Source organism: Scyliorhinus canicula, chromosome 14 (assembly GCF_902713615.1).
Source record: "Scyliorhinus canicula chromosome 14, sScyCan1.1, whole genome shotgun sequence".
In the NCBI taxonomy this organism is placed as follows: domain Eukaryota; kingdom Metazoa; phylum Chordata; class Chondrichthyes; order Carcharhiniformes; family Scyliorhinidae; genus Scyliorhinus; species Scyliorhinus canicula.
The window spans coordinates 157,850,684-157,870,488 of NC_052159.1; the positions used below are offsets into that span (position 1 = coordinate 157,850,684).

At 43.2% G+C, this 19,805-nt stretch overlaps 2 protein-coding genes across 5 annotated transcripts in view; one reads left to right on the forward strand and one right to left on the reverse strand.

Moving 5' to 3' along the window:
- Positions 1-3,805: 3,805 nt before the first annotated feature.
- Positions 3,806-19,805, forward strand: part of atp6v1ab (ATPase H+ transporting V1 subunit Ab) — a 33,131-nt gene continuing 17,131 nt past the window's right edge. Inside the window, exons 1-9 of the mRNA XM_038819123.1 lie at positions 3,806-3,962; positions 6,824-6,952; positions 8,026-8,240; positions 10,075-10,212; positions 11,287-11,438; positions 12,553-12,715; positions 14,091-14,199; positions 15,079-15,201; positions 18,879-18,993. Of these exons, the coding sequence (XP_038675051.1) occupies positions 3,881-3,962; positions 6,824-6,952; positions 8,026-8,240; positions 10,075-10,212; positions 11,287-11,438; positions 12,553-12,715; positions 14,091-14,199; positions 15,079-15,201; positions 18,879-18,993 (1,226 nt within the window). The 5' untranslated portion in view covers positions 3,806-3,880. The remainder of the gene's footprint in view (positions 3,963-6,823; positions 6,953-8,025; positions 8,241-10,074; positions 10,213-11,286; positions 11,439-12,552; positions 12,716-14,090; positions 14,200-15,078; positions 15,202-18,878; positions 18,994-19,805) is intronic.
- si:ch211-137i24.12 (Immunoglobulin superfamily member) overlaps positions 9,105-19,805 on the reverse strand; it is a 61,958-nt gene continuing 51,257 nt past the window's right edge. For 2 of the 4 annotated variants that reach the window (XR_005463304.1, XR_005463303.1), the window contains one exon: positions 9,114-9,178. The gene's annotated coding sequence lies outside the window, so the exon portion shown is untranslated. Of the gene's footprint in view, positions 9,179-19,805 lie in introns of all 4 variants that reach the window. The other 2 variants (XR_005463305.1, XR_005463302.1) reach the window with 2 other exon arrangements.

Sequence of the window (19,805 nt, forward strand, 5' to 3'; positions counted from 1 at the left end):
AGTCAACTGTTGGGGTGATGTTTACAGACTGGAGGAGGAAGATGGCAGTTTTGGAGATTCTTGGAATGGGTGGAAGTGTCTGTGACTAACTGTCTGTAAAACTGGTGAAGCAGTTGAAGTTTAGCCGTACAGTTGCCTCCACAAAGCCTACAGCAAGCTTAGTATTGGTTCAAAAATGAAGGACAAAAGAAAAATAAACAAAACCGGAATCACTCCTGCAATCCTGGTACTTAACCATATGAACTATCTGAAGTGAACAAAAAGGTCTGAAATATTCATCTTTCATTTAGGGATCAATCACCTAAATTTTTAATTTTAATTTTAAAATGGAAGCCTGAGTATTTTTGAGCAAAATCATTCTAAAATTGTACCTGGAGTCAATGCGCAATGAGAAATTGCATAAAATTACTAAATCTAGAAGGATTAAATGTTGTGTACACTAGCTATTATTTGCTAATATCATATGTATGATACAGATCCATCTTTGGCTGGCTTGTACAAGAGTACATTTTGCCCTAAACTTTAGGTATGTGAATCATTAGATCTCCTGCACATTCTATTTCTCAATGCAAAAAGTTTTGATTCCGGCTAGTTTGAAATAATGTTAATTAATCACAGACACTGCTCTTCTTGGCAATGAGTAATTTATTTAGTCTGCAGTCAGTTCAGCAAGTTTTTTGCTGCGGAATAGGGGGAGGTGTTTTAAAGCTGTAAATCAATTTCTAGAGTGTCTCAGAAACTATACATACTGGAGTGTTAATTGAATCTCAGGATTTCACATGAGTATGAAACTGAAGCATCAATTTGTAAGCTCCATTCCAGATTGTGACTTTGTAATGAAAACCTTGAAACGCAGGCAGGGCCTGCAGCTGACTGTACATCAGTCCTCCAATATAATGATCAATGAGTCATGTTGCCAGTGGTGCAAAAGCTGCTCTTTAGTGAACTGTAGAAATGTTGCGAATAGAGTTCTTGATGCTCTTCTGTTTAATATCATATGTGTTGTGCATGGTGTGAATTAATATCTTTTGAATTAAATGGCTGTTCTGAGGTCTCAGAACATTGAAATGTTGTGTGCCTATAATCAACTGGAACATGGTGTGCATTATGATTTTTAGCCAGTCTCACATTTGCTGGTGTATTGCCCCTAACTCAAGCATCTAGATTTGTCCTGTTCCATGTGAACAGCAGCCTTTAGTGCATATTGTGCATGTGGCGTGCTGAATCTTAGAGCAAATCAAAGATATTTAACCTACAAAGTAATACAGTATTGTGGATTGGATTTAAGTTGAGCTGACTTGAGCGCACTGGCTAGCTTGTGTTCTCAGCTGGCCTGCAGCAGCAGACTTGTTAAATACCGCAGCAGAATGACAAGTGAAAATGTGCTTTCCTGCTCAGTAGCAGGAAGACATTGCCTATTTTTCCTCCTTATGAGATTTCCACCTCCTGCTGTGGGATATGCCTGTTTGGTAGGATGCTGTGATTGAGATGTGGATGCAATTTTATGGGAGTGGCATGGATTTATTTTCCTTTACTGCTCATCATTCTTCCTCACCCATGTCCTGAAGTTATTAACAGCTAGTACAGTGTCACAATGCAAAGTTAAATTAAACTATGGCAGGTTGCAAGTTTAAATTCAACTAATTTGTTGTCCAGAAATGAAAAGTGATTGTTGTTCAAACCCAATCCCATGCCATGTGGCAGACTCGATGCCCTCCAGTGCCTTTGCATGCTATCCAATTATGAAAAAAGTTCAAGACGACCCAGCATCACCTTAGAACTTAGGAGTGGAAAATAAATGTGTTCTTAAATTTCACAGACAAATGATTAAATTGTGCATTTACATTTTCCTTTCTTGAATCGGACAGTCATTGGTTTTGGCTGTCCTCTCGAGGGTCACCATTTGGCTGTTCTTGGCCTGACTGAACATTGATGTTCTGTTTGACTGGTGTTGGAGCTGATTCATTCCTGTCATTGTCTATAATCCATACGTGTATATCTAGTGGGATCACTGGATAGCAGTGAGAAAGAAGACCTTGTGCTGTCCAGTGATTCTCCTTTAAATTGTGATGCTGCGCACCTGCAGTTCTATGTTGGGTGAGCTAACATCATGGATCAGGAATCGATCCTGAGACCTTCCTAGTCTTCAAGGCTTGGCTGCTCACAATCATTAGCCGCCAAACTATCTGGGGAGCTTTATCATTGTGCTCTTAAATTGTCCTGGAGTTTTCCCCATGGGTGCAACCTGAAAATTGCAAAATTACATCCCATTTTGCCAATGTGCAAAAATGCTCAAACATCTCCACTTCATTGGAATGTGCCCAAACTGATGATGGATTTAAATTGTGTAAGAGTCCTTCTTGTTTATTTCCTTGGTTCCCATTTCTTTTCTTTTCTTATTTTGATCTTTGGTCCCATAATCAGGATATACCTTTAAGCAGAAGACTCTGAGTTGAAACATCCTGCTTGTCAGTGTTCCCAGATTTTGGAGAGGAGAAGCCAAGATTCCTCCCCAAGTGGATCTTGGGAACCTGGTTTGGAGGGAGTTGGATCAATTGATGAATTCTGTCTGAAGATCCAAAGTAAAGACCTTTCTTTCTGCAGCGCCAGATTGAACTGCAGGAAAATCCAGTCCAGCAGCTGAAGGCAGGATCAGTTGTTTAAAAATCCGTTTTGAAAATCTCATGTGGAGAACTCTGTTCTTATCCCAGAAAGGCGTTTTTTTGCCATTCTGGTAGAATTGGAAACAAGAATTAAACTGGATCTTCCGAGAGAAGGCCCAGGTTAATACAAGTTAAAGTTAGACCCAGAGGGAATCCTACAGCCTGGAAGTTCTGACTGAATGTTCTTGCCAGAAGATCCATGTTAGCAATCTGACCGGTGGTTTCAATCACTCCATGTCCTGGGATGATGGACATGGGGGGATTAGTATATTAGCTGACTTATTCTGTTATTATTGCATGTCTTATCTCTATTTTTTTGTTATAAATAAACAACTGCGTTACAAATCTGGTGCCTGAAGCTATTGTAATAATTGAGGGCTAAAGATCTCAGAAACTGTTTGCAAATTATTGGTTAATTAATTTGCGTTGGGTCTCCAGGACATATGGGGCTGAAATTGACCGCGCACTCGTCCAAGATGTCGTAACACTATGGAGTCCAAGGGAAATTGGGAAGTTGGATTCAAAATTGACCCGGTGGCAGGTAGCAAAGGCTGGTTGCCGAGTGTTTTTGTGACTGGAGGGTTGAATGCCCCCTTCCTTGTCCCTATTAGGTTTATTTTTACTGGAGCAAAAAATGGCTAATTGAAAATTTGGAAGCTTTTACAGTGAATAGGGTGGCTTTTTTGGGAGGGTAGGGGCCATCAATTTAAGTCTTTAAATCAGATGTTGGCTTATTTCCTGAAACTGGCAGAGTTTAAATTGTTGAATTAATTAATATACCTATAATAGTATCCAACGTCCTCCCAGTCAAACTAACTTTGACCTCCGGAAACTTTTTAAAGGACGTGCTGAAAACATTAGTGTGTTTTATTTCATGTTAATGAATATTCAGCATCCAAGTGCTTCATGAATGTTATTATGTAACTTGGGAATGGACTTTCCATTAGATTTGTGTGTTTTTATATTGGGCACATCAGATTATTTTCTTCAATGTGATGTGCTGTGGATCCATGGATTTGTGACTTGAAGGTTAATATTTCACTAACTACACTGCTTGCTAATGTGCAGGACATATTTTCAAGTTAACTACCTTGGAACAGAAAATGCAGATGTTTGTGTAATTCTTTAAGGGTCTTGATTTTGAGCCTGAATTTTACAAGGCTTTTCGTTGTCGCTAATTTCTCGATCTAATATCGAATCTTTTCAGATTGATCAAGATGGATTTCAGCAAACTTCCCAAGATACAAGATGAGGACAATGAGACTATGGTTGGATATGTCCATGGTGTCTCTGGTCCTGGTGAGTATTTCATTCATTCATTAGTTGCTAAACAGCTAGGTTGGTGTAGGGGAATGTGTAAAATAGTTGCTGTGGTAACTTGACAACAAAAGGGTAGTCGAAGCGCGTTATTCATAGTTAATAAATAGAGTTTATCTTTAATATATCAAAATAATAAAGTTTAAAGTACAGTCTGGACTCAAATGGGAGCAGCTAGTTAAACATCAAAATAACAGTTTCAGTAAACAGCAGTTATATACAAATATACACGGGTAACAGCAACAACTAATGGCATCACAGCACTTACTGATGACATCAACAATGGATTTAAATAAGAAGATGCATAATAATAACAAACATTTCTCCCCCTTAAATGTAATCCCCGTTAAAGACAGAAATACAATAAAACTAATGCCTTAATTGTCAGTCTTTCGCGGACCTTGTGACTACGCTGTGATCTGCGCAGTAACACTGGTGACTCCATCAACTCCTCCACCACTTTGCCTTTCATGACATAGAGCATTGGCCTTGTTTTGAAAAAGTGAGGAGCCTGAGGATCTGCGAACAATTTAACTGTTGTGCCATGCCATGCACCCTGTTCATCTTTGAAAACCTCCCAAGATATTTCTGAATGACATCCCCTCACTTTTCTGTACTTTATCTCCCCCTAGTTCAACTGAATTTTCCTGAGTCAGTCATGTCCAAGTAGACTAGGCCCATGCCCTCATTACCAGGAGCCATGCTCTTGCTTCTAGGTGGTTGTTTGCAATGCCCCCCATTCACCCTCCAAGCAATGGTCTTGCCGCTATACATCTGCAGATTGATTCCTGCCTGCCTGAGTAAGGGCTTGTGCCTGCTTAGCCCCCCCCCCCCCCCCCCCCCCCCCCCCAATCTTCCTGAAGGTCTCCTCACTGATTACCAATGCAGGGGCTCCTGTGTCCCCTCCAACTTGATGTTCTGTCCATTGACCTCCACTGTAGTATGAATTGGCTCTGCACACCCCTCACTCATATTAAACATGTCCTAATAGTGCTCCTCGGCCTGGTCTGAGCTTTCCCTGCGATGCACCGTCGAGGTTTCCTTGCATTTGAATTTCTTTTCGACTTTCTCTTCGCACCCGCCACTTCACTAAATGCCCCTTCTTGTTGCACTGGTGACAAACCGCATCCATAAACTTACAATGATCTACATAGTGTGACCCGCCATATCTGAAACACTCCACTGTCTCCACATTTTTACTTGTAGCTTATTTTTCTACTTGATGCAGTGCACCTGCCTGTGTGCTGCCGTTGGCCTTCTGAATATCTTTCGCACTATGGGCAGCCATTTCCATGCCTTGAGAAATTTCTAGAGCCGCCTTAAAAGTAAGTGTAGCTAGTTGAAGGTGATGCACAGAGTGCACCTGACTGGGGCGAGTTAAGAGTGGGTTCTTGGGGGTGGAGGATAGGTGTGAGCGGTACTCCAGGGGGCCAGAGGATCGCCCGCCCATGTTTTGGTCTTGTCAAGCTTGTTAAACTATGTTGGGGGTTTTGGGCATTCAACTAGAGCCATGCCTGTTGGTGGCTTTTTTGGAGTATGGGACTCGCTGGTGCTGCAGACAGGGCCGAGGGCAAATGTCCCAGCCCTCTACTCACTAAAAGCCTGGAGGCGAGTTCTGCTTGGCTGGAGATCTCTGTTGCCACCTAAGGCTTTGGCTTGGGGGACCTGATGGAATATTTGCATCTTGAGAAGATCAAGTATACAATAAGTGGTTGGTGGGAGGGTTCTACTCGGGGTGACAGCCCTTCATCTTGTTTTGCAGGTTATCATCAGCTGTTGGGGGGGGGGGGTTGGGGGGTTATTTGTTCTGAAGGCTCTGTTTTGCGTGAGGAGAGGGGGGGACTGAGGGATCGAGATACTTTAGTATTGTGCGGGTTGGGATTTGTTGTGTTGTTTTTTATCATGAAAATCTTGTTTGAATAAAAATAGTTTTGTGTGGCTTCTCCAGGGAATGCCGCTGAATGCTGTCCTCGTTAATGCCACAAACTAGTCTGTCTCGAAGTATGTCTCCCAAAGCTGCCCCAAACTCGCAATGTTCAGAGAGATGGCACAATTCAGCAACAAAGTTAGTTGCAGACTGTCCTGTCTTACGAAAATGACTATGGGATTTGAAATGTTGTACAATTACTTTTTTAAAATAAATTTAGAGTCCCCAATCATTTATTTTCCAATTAAGGGGCAATTTAGTGTGGCCAATCTACCTAACCTGCAGATCTTCGGGTTGTGGGGGTGTAACCTATGCAGATGGTGAGAATGTGCAAACTCCACATGGACAGTGACCCACAGCTGTTATGGTCCCTTTCTCAAGGAAAGATATACTGGCATTGGATGCAGTCCAGAGAAGGTTCGCTAGGTTGATCCTGGGTATGGAGGGATTTTCTTATGAGAGATTGAGTGGGGCCAGTACTCATTGAAGTTTAAAAGAATGAGAGGTGACTTTATTGAGACGTTTACAGTCGAGGATAATGGGGATAAGGCAGGAAAGGAGTTGAGGATTGTAATATCAGATCAGCCATGATCTCGTTGAATGGCAGAGCAGACTCGATGGGCCAAATGGCCTACTTCTGCCCATATGTCTTATGGTCTATACTCACTGAATTGTTTACCTTCCTTTTGTTTCAAGGGGAAGAATCTAATTTTATTATCAGTTTTTTAAAGGTTTCTCTGAAACCTTGCAAATTGTTTGTTAGTGATTCGGCTCCCCTTACAGCAAACTGTCATCTACTAACCTTATCTATTCTGATTTGAATGAGTAATTTTTCTTGCAAATACATGGTTTTGTTAAATTGCTTCCAGCAATGCGGTAACCTGTTTGCTGTTTCTCCATTCTACGTGTCTTCCAGTTGTCACTGCCTCCAATATGGCTGGAGCAGCAATGTATGAACTGGTTCGTGTAGGTCACTCTGAGCTGGTCGGTGAGATTATCCGCTTGGAGGGGGAAATGGCTACAATCCAGGTCTATGAAGAAACATGTATCCTTTCTGAATTGCTTGATTGTATAAACTTGAGCAAGATGCTCAGAACAGTTTTTGTTGGGATAAGGTTACAAAAGCTGTGTGCCTGTTCTGAGCAGCTGACTGGGCAGAATGCACCTTGCAACAATCATGTCACTGAAGGAGAGGATACTCCAGTGATGAATGCACAAACTAGTGATTAATATAAGCCTTCACAATTCCTGCACAGACCACGCACATCATCAGCAAATCAGCACAACTGAGGAAAGGGCCTGCATGTTTTTCCTGTAACTCTCCAGAATGATGCCATCGGCCATCAACAATTACAATTGCCTTGGGCAAGGAATCAGTTATTGTGGGGTTAATTAAATGCATTGTTGTTTTGTCTCTTCATCCACTTCCCACCCCCTCCTTCTGAAGCTATGAAATTGACAGGCTGGAGAAGGCCAGCTGATCAGTCCTGTCCCCACATTCATTATTTTTCTTTAAAAAAAAATAAATTTAGAGTATACAATTCTATTTTTCCAATTAAGGGGCAATTTAGCGTGGCCAATCAACCTGCCCTGCACATCTTTGGGTTATGGGGGCAAAACACACGCAGACACGGGGAGAATGTGCAAACTCCACACGGAGAATGACCCAGAGCCGGGACCGAACCCGGGTCCTCTGCGCCGTGAGGCAGCAGTGCTAGCCACTGCGCCATCGTGCCACCCTTGTTCCCACATTCAGGACGGGATGGAAAATGCTGGCTGATCAGTCCTGTCCCCTCATTCATGACCAGTCGCTTCCTCCATCTCCTGACTCTGCGACATGCATGTGATCTCCAGAAAGAGGCAGAAAAACAGGGCCACAAAGGAAAAAGTAATCTCCACTGAAGACAGCCACATAATGTGTGCAACAATTCCGTAGACAACAGTTACCCTCCAGTAACCTGAGAACCTGTTGTGTGTGACCTTGAATAATGAGTGATGGGCTGCGGGCACTTATTTAGCTGGTGCAGCCTGCCACTCAAGGTTCCTGGAACTCGATGATGCTTAATTTTCTTACCAGCAATGTTGTAAGCAGTGTTTTCCTAAATTCCCACCGAATAGCTGGTGTATCTGTTGGCGATCCAGTGCTTCGTACAGGAAAGCCCCTGTCTGTGGAGCTGGGACCTGGCATCATGGGAGCCATCTTTGATGGGATCCAGCGCCCCCTGAAGGACATCAATGATCTTACACAGAGTATTTACATCCCCCGCGGTGTCAATGTGAATGCTCTGAGTAAAGACTTGAAGTGGGAATTTACTCCTTCCAAGAATATGCGGGTAAGAAGTTTCACTAAATCAATTTAACCTTTTCTCCGGTGGGTTGCCTCTTACTAAATGCCTAATTTAATTGTTACCCACATTGCAATAAGTTCTAAACCATGCATTTTTCTCCCTCCAATATTATTTAATATCTTCCTCCATAACTAAGAAAGAAATAACTTTAATTGCCCATACATCTGCAGGCGTTCCAAAGTATGTTTCCGCCAATAGGTTAATTTTGTTTTGAAATGTGTAGGTGTCTAGAACAGGCCACTCGGCCCAACCAGTCTGTCTCCACATTTACCCTCTCCTCAATCAAATAGTTCTAATGATGCTTACCCACCATGTTCCCATACCCATTCAGCCCCTTCCCTTTTGTTTGCCTGTCACTGTTGCGAGAGTCAATCCAGCTCATCCACGTCCCACCAATAGCAGAGGTATGAGCAGTTACTTGTTTTTGGTGGTGTTGGTTGAGAGTGGAATGGTTAGCCAGGACACTGCACGTTCTCCCACCTCCTCCAATAGCTTCCACCTGATCAGGCAGACAGGGTGTTGATATCTGATCTTGTGCTAAAGAAATTGTCCTTGACGATGTAGTACGGCACTGAAATATCAGCCTAGATTATGTTCCTGTGTCCTGTACACCCAGCTCTTAACTCAGAGGAGCGTGCTCCCACTGCCAAGCTGACACATTGAGCAAAATGATGCAAGACACAATTGAACAATGTTTTAAATGATTTGTCGCCTTCCAACTTTTTTTGCTCCTTGAAGACGGTAAATATTTTGAAGCAGGTTTCATCGACTGGCATCTGTACTTCCAGCATTTTTTGTTTTTATTTTAGCATTTGTAGCATTCTGCTTTTGTCCCACAGACTGAGTTTGTCCAATATCTCTGGGATACCATGGATTTTTTTTTAGAGGCAGTATGAAACAGTCTTTCTTTGTTGGAATTAAATCTAGAGAGAGAATTTTAGAAGTTGTTTGAGGTAAAGTTTAAGTTTTGTTTTCAAAACAAATAGCCTGTAGTTAACTCTAGTGTTCTGTTGATGGTTAGAAACTGTAATTCGCTTAACTTTGAGATAGAGAGTTGGGCACAGAGCCACAGCACAATTGTAATGTATGCAGTGCCACTGCTGCTGGTTGGTTGGGTAATGCGGGGCGATGCTGCTGGGGGAGGATTGCCTGCGTTCTGGAGCAGGCTTGCACCACCTTGCCAGGACGGCTGGGCTTTTTCCAGTCATTGCTGACCGACTCCTGCGATGCAAACCACAATTGCCTTCCATGTTCACCGAAAATTAATTTGGCTGATTCAGACTCTGAATCAGTGGCGCTGGGTATCCCTACATGGGCACATTTGTCACTGATGGAACATGTGCAGATTGAGTTGTGAAATGCTGCTAGTGGTGGGGGAGGGGGAAGAGGAATACATTTATGCCAGCCACCTATAATTTCCTTAAACTATTCTTGCAACCATGCCCTGCCACAACTGGTGAAAGTTTCAAGGTGCAAGTAGGGTTTAAGTGGCTCTGAATCTCTGGCTGAGGCACCGAGAACAGGAAGGGACAAAAGGCAGTTCTAACCAATTAGAATCCGCATGGTGATTGGTGCATGAGTATCAAAGATAGTTACTAAGAATTGTGATACCATCTTTTTGTCAGCCAATTAAGTCTACTCTTCTGTACCTGCTACAAGGGCTATTCACTTCTCAATCATTTTGGCCCAACTCTTGTAGTTAATGACTGTAATACCATAGAGCAAAAGTTCGCATTTGTGAGCACTTTCGTGGTTAATTCAGTTCATTCTTTCAAAAATCATTTGATCACGCTTTGAGCTGTATTTTGTTTATTTTCAGGCTGGTAGTCACATCACTGGCGGCGATATATATGGCTTTGTAATTGAGAATTCTCTTATTAAGCACAAGATCATGCTTCCTCCAAAAAGCAGGGGAACTGTCACTTATGTCGCCCCACCAGGGAACTATGATGTTTCTGTAAGTATTTGAAGATGACATTCATTCAAATCTGAACCAAAAGTGTTCATAGATTTATCAGTTGCAAATATGTTTCGCAAAACTGGATAGCGTACAAATCCCACTTGTACTTTGGTGCGAGAGCTACGAAACGGTCTTGCAATGCACTCTGTTGTCTCGAGGGCGATTTAGGGGTGGGTGCCAGCCACACCCACAAGGCAAGAGTAAATTAAAATGATTATTTGCACCTATTAGGAAAACACAGGTAGTCAGGGTGGCACAGTGGTTAGCACTGCTGCCTCACAGTGCTGAGGACCCGGGTTCGATCTCTGCCCCGGGTCACTGTCCGTGTGGAGTTTGCACGCTCTCCCCGTGTCTGCGTGGGTCTCACTCCCACAACGGATTGACCACGCTAAATTTCCCCTTCCAGAAAATTCCAGAGCTTGGGTGACTGTAAGCCAGGCCGCCACTGGTGGGCTAAACATGTGAAGGAGGAAGTGCACAAAAGCCCAAAATCAGAGGAATGGAAAATCCGAAAAGAAATCATTAAATTAACGATTGTCTTTGTTTTCGTTGTTCATGCGAAGTGGGAATCGCTAGCAATCGCTAGCAAGACCAGCATTTATTGCCCATCCCAGAGTGTCCTTAAGATATTAGTGAGCTGTCGTCTTGAACCACTACAGATACACCCTGAGCACCCACCGTGCTGTTCGGGATGGAGTTTCAGCATTCTGATCCAGTGACAGTGAAGAAACTGCAATATATTTCCAAGTCGAGGGAATTTGCAGTTGATGGTGTTCCCATGCATCTGCTGCCCTTGTCCTAGGTGGTAGGGGTTTCAGGTTTGGAAGGTGCTGTCAAAGGAGCCTTGGTGAGTTGCAGCAGTGCATCACGTTGTGTGATACACACAGCTGTCACTGTGCTAGAAGTGGAGGAAGTGAATGTTTAATGTGAAAGGGTGTCCTGGTAAATTAATTAGATTTAAAATCTCCAAGTTCATTTGGAAAGCAACAAAGTTGTTCAAATAGCAGACTTTTAGAGGTGGCAATAATAGATTGTGGAAGTTAATTATTTTCTTCTCTTTCCTTTTTAAAGGATGTGGTTTTGGAACTTGAATTTGAAAGCATCAAAGAGAAGTTCACCATGGTTCAGGTATGGCCTGTACGTCAGGTGAGACCAGTTACTGAAAAACTCCCAGCCTGTAACCCTCTACTGACAGGACAGCGTGTGTTGGATGCACTTTTTCCGTGAGTTTATTTTCAATCAAATGCACTTTAGTTTCTTATTGGAAAGTCTAAATGCAGATGTTTGCATTTTTCATCTGCAGACTTCTTTCATACCATACATCAGATAGTATGAAATTCAGTTGTTCCCTTAAATTCCTGCCAGGCACCGTTTGAGGCTGATTTCGGGGCTATTGACTTTTGAAGCATTTGTGCATAAATCAAATCCTCCCCGGACAGGCGCCGGAATGTGGCGACTAGGGGCTTTTCACAGTAACTTAATTGAAGCCTACTCGTGACAATAAGCGATTTTCATTTTTCATTTTCAATTTCATGAGAGTGAGGCAAAAATATTGTGTTTGGGCTGAGCAACAAAGGTTGAGTTTTGAAGTTGGAGATTTCCTAACTGTCTGACCCAGAACCACATGGCTTGTATTTCTTTCAGGCGGATCCCGATAATACATGGAATTGGTGCAGGCAATTCAACTGAGCCTGTACTTGAACCATTCCTCTTGCCCCCCCCCCCCCCCCCCCCCCCCCCAACTGCTTTTGCTTCCTCCTCCCCTCTTGAAGAATGGCCATCATTCAGCACCCCTCGTTTAGTCTTCATGAAATTAAAATGGGAACCCCATATGGCAACAGGTCTGGTTATAGTGTGACACATGTATGGTATGGGGGAACCCTCTTTCTGGTTATGGTGTGACACACTTATGGTATGGGGGAACCCTCTTTCTGGTTATGGTGTGACACACGTATGGTATGGGGGAACCCTCTTTCTGGTTATGGTGCGACACATGTATGGTATGGGGAACCCTCTTTCTGGTTATGGTGTGACACATGTATGGTATGGGGGAACCCTCTCTCTTGTTTTTAAGGTTTCTGCCCTTTTTCCAATTCATTGTAATCTGGTGGTGACCCCCTGGAACCAGTTGTGGAGAGCGCTTCTTGGCAGAACTAATGGGCCCCAACAATTCATTACATTGTTCCATCCACTTCTATAAGTCCTGAACAATGTGCTTACCCTGAGGATTAATGAGCATTTGATGGGAAAGAAGACTTTGCATTTATGTCTACGTTGGTAGAAGAGTTGGATTACAGCAGATTCATTGTTTTTTTTTGTCTTGTTCTTGTGTTTAAGGTGTGTGCAAGGTGGCACCACAGCTATCCCTGGTGCCTTTGGGTGTGGAAAGACTGTGATTTCCCAGTCACTCTCAAAGTACTCCAACAGTGATGTGATCATCTATGTTGGATGTGGGGAGCGTGGTAATGAGATGTCTGAAGTTCTGAGAGATTTCCCTGAGGTTAGTGCTTTTGTTTTAAAGCTAAAACTAAAGTGTGTTTGTAAATTTTTGTAAGAACGTGTTGCCAAAAAATGGTAATACACCTATCAATACCCTTGGGGCTACCATTGAGCAGAGCCATTCTGAACAAACCATACAAATATTGTGGCTACAAGAGCAGGTTAGAGGCTGGGAATTTGGAGGTGAGTAACTCTCTCATCACTCTCCAAAGCCCGTTCATTATCACTCTCCAAAGCCCGTTCACTATCTACACAACTTAGGAGTGTGATAGAATACTCTCCACTTGCCTGGATCAGTGTAGCTCCAACAACACTCAGCCAGAACCAAGCAGCCCGCTTGATTGGCATCTCTTCCGCAAACATTGATTCCCTTCACCACCAACGCACAGCCGTGTGTTCCACCTACAACGTGCACTGCAGGAATTCACCAAGGCTCCTCCGACAGCACCTTTAAAATCTACAACCTCTACCATCCAGAAGGACAAGGGCAGTGGACACATGAACACTTTCAGCTCCAAGTTCCTCTCCTTGGTTCAGCCATCTTCAGCTGTTTCATCAATGACTTTCCTTCCAGCATAAGGTCAGAGTGGGGATGTTCGCTGATGACTGCAAAAATGGTCACTGTTCGCGGCCACTCAGATGCTGGTGCAGTTCCTGTCCAAATGCTGCAAGATCCAGGTTTGGGTGAACAAGTGGCAAGTAACTTCATGCCACACAAGTGCCAGGCAATGACAATCTCCAACAAGAGAGGATCTAACCTGACATTTCACTGGCATTATCATCACTGAATCCTCCACTATCAGAATGCGGGGGTTACCATTAACCAGAAACTGAATTGGACTAGCCATATAAATCCTGGCAGGCTATGCTGGGTGCAACAGAGTGATGTAATTGGGTTTCTGCGCATGTGCAGATGGATATCGATGGATGTCTTGCATTGATAAGAGACGGTGGCAATAAATGCTGGCCTTCGCTTTACTGAAATTGATCTTCCCCTTGAGAATGCCTCTTCCCAACTCCTTTTCCTAGTGGCTCAGTCCAGAGATGAAAAGATGTACACAAGTTGGTTTAAAGCCTCCTCTTGCTGTGACATGTAGTGACTACCTTGGACAATGCTGTCTTGTGTCCGTTGTTTAGTGTTTGTGAATTCCATTCATGTCGCGTTATTTCACCCTTCCCAGTTGGGTAAAGATGATGTGGCCCAATTCGCAAGCGACAGGTTTTACTGACACGCTGTTTAAAATATTACAAGTTCACGTCTGCATTGCCTAAAGCTTGCCAATGCTGGAATAATTGTGCTGAATTTCTTTCTCTACATATTTATTTTTTGGATTATTCTGGGTGCTAATATGCTCTTGTTCCCTTCTCCCTTGCAGCTAACGATGGAGGTTGATGGGAAAGTGGAAAGCATTATGAAGAGAACATCTTTGGTGGCTAATACCTCAAACATGCCAGTCGCTGCCAGGGAAGCCTCCATCTACACTGGTACAATATCTCCTTCCTTTTGCACTTTAATTTTTTTACTGTGGCGCAGAATTGTGAGACACTGATTGGGCCTGAATCATGGTGGGTTGTAAATGGATCTCGCCTGAAGGTAGTTTGGCATTTACTTGTCTGGGTGGTATGGCCACGTAGAAAGGTACCCCCCAGTTTTCCAATATATGATTGAATGCTTAAACTTGGTTGTTTTTAAAGACATGCATGTTAACTTTTGATTACCCTTCCTGACATTTTATTTTTATGGTTTCCACTCTTTTTAGGCATTCTGTCCCCTACCTTCACAAACTGCTGTGATCACCCCATGTTAGTGATGTGCTATCATTTCCCAAATCTGTGCCCATTTCCCCCACCATTCTCTCTTTGAGAATCCCTTTAATCTGGTGTTTACCTCCCTCACATCACTAAATCATCCCTAACCAAAGTCACAAACAACTTCCTCTGAGGTGGTGTTCACTGTTCCTCCTCAGCCACTCTGCATCCTCCCAATAATTCATCCCATCATTATCAGTGTGTTGTTGTCCTGTTTCTTGGGACTAAGCTCACTTGTCTCCATTCATGAGCCATTCTAATCACATCCAAAAACTTCTCTTTCCAACTCTGCATTGTCACTGTAGGAATATCCCAAAGATTCATCCTCCTCATCTTCTTCTGCAAACAGCCTTTGGTTATGTTATCTGAAGCAGTGGGCTGGTGACGCACCCAGTTCCTCTTAGCTTTCTATCCCCTCAAAGTGCTGCTGAATGCCTAGCTGGTCATCTGCTTATCATTGCACCTCTGTTATCATAACTTAATAAAATGATGCCAGCTTCTAAATGTTTGTACCAGAAAATGGTTAAAATTGTTCCTGTTTGGCATCTTTTTAAGGCATTACCCTTTCTGAATACTTCCGGGATATGGGTTACCACGTCAGTATGATGGCAGACTCCACGTCCCGATGGGCTGAGGCGCTGAGAGAAATCTCGGGACGTCTGGCAGAAATGCCTGCTGGTAGGTTTTTTGGGGCAGTGTTGCTACCAACTTAAACTAGGATATTACTCTGCAGTTTTGAAGTGAGGGTTGCTGGACATGGAAAATTCAGGTTACCTTGTTGGGTTTATCGGCATCAGTTACTCCTGTGCCTGAAGATCTTTCATCAATGGTAGTTCGCTCGCACTTCCTAATCGCCGAATATGATAGCTGGTAACGAGTATACAACAAAGAAACGGCCAATGTTACCGAGGACAGACATGGAGCCAAAATGAGATGAGGCTTGGTATTAAATCATTCCAGCACCTTTCTTCCTTCAATGAAATACCTGCTGCAAAGATTGAAGAAACTGGTGTGTGAAAGGCCCTGTACCTTTTACAATTACTGAAGGCACCAGGGACAAATTGGCTTGAGGTGGATTTGGAAAATACGTTAAAAGTTATGACTGCGCGTAGGCAATGGAGAGTCTTCAAATAACTATTACATGGAGCACGACACCTATACATTCCTTCAGGAAGCAAAACCCCCTCCAAAAAACAAGTGAACCGTGACTGACAAAAGAAATTGGGGATTGTATAAATTTAAAAGAAAAGGCTTATAAAGTTGCTGGAAATAGTAAACCCGAGAATTAGGAGTTTTTTTTAAAAGAGTACAGCAAAGGAAGGCCAATAAATTAATAAGGGGAAAATAGAATATGGATGAAAAAAAACATATAAATTGGACTGTAAAAACTTCTGTAGGTATTTGAAAGGAAGGGTTTGGCTCAGACAGCCGTGGGTCCTTTACAGATAGTCAGGGAAATTCATTATGGGGAATAGAGAAATGGGAGAAAAGCAAAATGTTTACTTGTGTTTATTTTCATTTAAGGGAGATACAGGAAATATCCCAGATGTAGACATCCAGGGAGTGAGGAATAATGTGGAGTTGAAGAAAATTAGTACAAGAAGATTGTATTGGAAAAATTAATGGGACTGCAGGTTGATAAGTTCCCAGGTCCTGATATTATACATCCCAGTGTGTTGAAAGAGGTTGCAGCAGAAATATTGGATGGATGGGTAATCATCTTCCAAAGTTCTTTAGATTCTGGAATGATTGCTGAAGGTTGGAAGGTAGCAAATGTCACCCCAATATTTAAGAGAGAGAGAGAACAGTGAACTACAGACCTGTTAGCTTTACATCAGTGGTAGGGGAAAATGCTGGAAGGATGTGATGAATAAACACTTGGACAACCATGATCTGATTGGGCAGTCAGCATGGATTTACAAATGGGAAATCATGATCGACGCACTTGTTGGAGATTTTTGAAGATGTTAGTAACAAAATTGAGAAAGGAAAGTAGTCAGCCTTAATATATTTGGACTTTGAGGCTTTTGATAAGTCCCCACAGAAGGTTAATAATACATCACAATAAAAGCACATCAGTTAGGAGGCAACATACTGTCATGGGGTAACGATTGGCAGAAAACAGTAGGACAAATGGTCATTCTCGCATTGACAGACTGGGTCCCCAGCTGTTCACAATATAATTCAAAGATCTGGATGGGGAGGCCAAATGTAATAATTCCAAGTTCGCACATGATGCAAAGATGGGCGGGACTGTGTTGAGGAAGATGCAAAGCAGCTACAGGAGGATTTGGACATAGTTAGTGAGTGGGCAAGAATATGGCAGACAGAATATAACGTGGAAAAATGTGAGGTAATTCACTTTGGTAGAAGTAACAGATGTGCAGAGCATTTCCTAAATGGTAAGAAATTGCAAAGTGTAGATGTACAAAGGGATCTGGGTGTCCTTGTCCATAAGACACTGAAGGCTCGCATGCAGGTTCAGCAAGTTGTAAGGAAGGCTAATGGAATGTTAACCTTTATCCCAAGAGGATTTGAGTACAGTAGTAGTGTGGTCTTGTTTCAATTATATAGGAACTTGGTTAGACTGCACCTGGAGTACTGTGTGTTTTGGTCCCCAGAAAGGATATTATTGTCATAGAGGGAGTGCAACAAAGGTTCACAGACTTGTGACCGGGGATGACAGGACTGTCTCATGAAGGGAGATTGGGAAAACTGGGACTGTATTCTCTTGAGTTTTGAAGAATGAGCGTTGATCTTATTGAAACCCACAAAATACTTAAAGGAATGGGCAAGGTTAATGCAATTCGGATGTTTAATTGGAGAGTAGGACAGGGTGGCAAAATTTCAAAATGAGGGAGAAGCCGATGCGGCGCAAGATGAGGAGAAATATCTTTACACAAAGGGTTGTGAATCGTTGGAGTTCTCTGGGCGGTGGAAGCTCAGGCTCCGAGAGTTTAAAGCAGAGATTGGTAGATTGTTGATTAACAGTAAGGTAAAAGGTTGTGGGGATTGGCGGGGCAGGCTTGATGGCCGAATGACCTACTCCTGGTCATTTGCACCTTGCGTTACACTATCCTACGCTTAGATATTGGAGCACAGTAAGAAGTCTTACAACACCAGGTTAAAGTCCAACAGGTTTGTTTCAAACACGAGCTTTCGGAGCACGGCTCCTTCTTCAGGTGAAGAAGGAGCCGTGCTCCGAAAGCTCGTGTTTGAAACAAACCTGTTGGACTTTAACCTGGTGTTGTAAGACTTCTTACTGTGCTCACCCCAGTCCAACGCCGGCATCTCCACATCTTAGATATTGGACAGTGAGACTGTTGCTGAAGGCTTCATGGTGGCACAATGATTAGCACTGCTGCCTTAGCGCTAGGGACCTGGGTTTGATTCCGGCTTCGGGTGACTGTCTGTGTGGAGTTTGCTCTGTCTTCCATTGTCTTCGTGGGTTCCCTCTGTGTGCTCCGGTTGCCTTCCAAAGATGTGCAGGTTAGCTGGAGTTATGGGGATAGGCCGGGGTAGAGTTGCTCTTTGAGGATCGGTGCAGACTCGATGGGCGGAATGGCACTGTACGGATTCCTTGTCCAGCCTCCTCCCAAAATTATCAACGTACAAGACACCATGCAGCAGAATCTCAATTACTCAAAAGGCGGACCCTTACCAGGGCACATGCTCCATAGAATACAAGGATTCTCTCTTGCACCTCCAGCATTCTCCCAAGGATACCTTGCAGTAGGGGCTGTTTAGCTCACAGGGCTAATCGCTGGCTTTGAAAGCAGACCAAGGCAAGCCAGCAGCACGGTTCGATTCCCGTAACAGCCTCCCCGAACAGGCGCCGGAATGTGGCGACTAGGGGCTTTTCACAGTAACTTTATTGAAGCCTACTCGTGACAATAAGCGATTTTCATTTTCAGTACCTCAGTGAGCTCCAAAGACCTCCTTAAATAGAACAGAATTCTCAATGGCGGCCATTGTCCCAATACACAACACCGCCAGGGTGAAGGTGCATTCACCAACAACATCACTGCAAGCTGGGCCCCACCCCAGCCAACCGGTCGCCACGGTCAAACGAGGATTTTCCAGGATTTAACTCTGCTCCTCATCACAAAGCTCCAATCTGGATCATCAAAAACGTAGTGCGAAACGTATATCCCAAAATAAGAGAACTATGAAATGTACACTAGAATAAAATAAAGGGTTAATAGACGAGTGAAGCTAGAGCTCGCGAAACAAAGCCACTCCCATGCTCGCACCACCTTCATCCTCCAATTGGAACTCGTTTGTATTTTCAGGTGACTGATGTTGTCCAAATACTTTGAAAATATGATTGAAACTAACTTTATCGTTTTTTCTAGACAGTGGATATCCTGCTTACCTGGGTGCCCGTTTGGCCTCATTTTATGAGCGCGCAGGACGGGTCAAGTGTCTGGGAAACCCAGAGCGAGAGGGTAGTGTCAGCATTGTTGGAGCGTAAGTGTTTAATCAGGAACGAGAAATATCAGCCCTGTGTCTAAGGGAATTTGTTCAGTGGGAAGCTGCTGGTTTGCTTATTGTTAATTGGATAAAAACATGAGGTGCCCTTCTTCATGCTCATCGTTATCTGCTTTGATTTGAAATGCAATCAGGCGAGTACTAAGGCACATTGAGTGATTTTCTTTTGATTTAGATTTGTCACGTGTACTGAGGTACAGTGAAAAGTATTGTTCTGTGTACAGTCCAGACTGACTATTCCATACGTGAAAATAAACATGAGACATATGGAAAATGCGCAATGTCAATACATAGACACAGGCATTGGGTGAAGCATATTGAATATAGTGCTACACATTGGGTTGAAAGTGTAAATCACAGAATATTAACCTTTTGGCCTATTGCATCCCCCTCTCGGGATAATTTTTGAACACCTCCATTGAAAACTCCATGATAAAAGTCCAAAGATGTGCAGGTTAGGTGGATTGGCCATGATAAATTGCCCTTGGTGTCCAAAAAGATTAGGTGGGGTTACTGGATTAAGGGGATAGGGTGAAGGCTTGGGTAGGGTGCTCTTTCCAAGGGTCAGTGCAGACTCGATGGGCCGAATGGCTTCCTTCTGCACTAAATTCTATTTGTATAATCTTTCACACTCAACTGTAATTCCATATCTACCTTAAAAACACGAAAACAAAGCAGAAAATTCTTGTGTTTGACATATCTAAGTTGCTTTAATCAGGATCTTGATTTGCTCCTGAGATTGATATCTGTTAAACACACATACCAGACAATAAGAAACTCTTGCCTCAGCG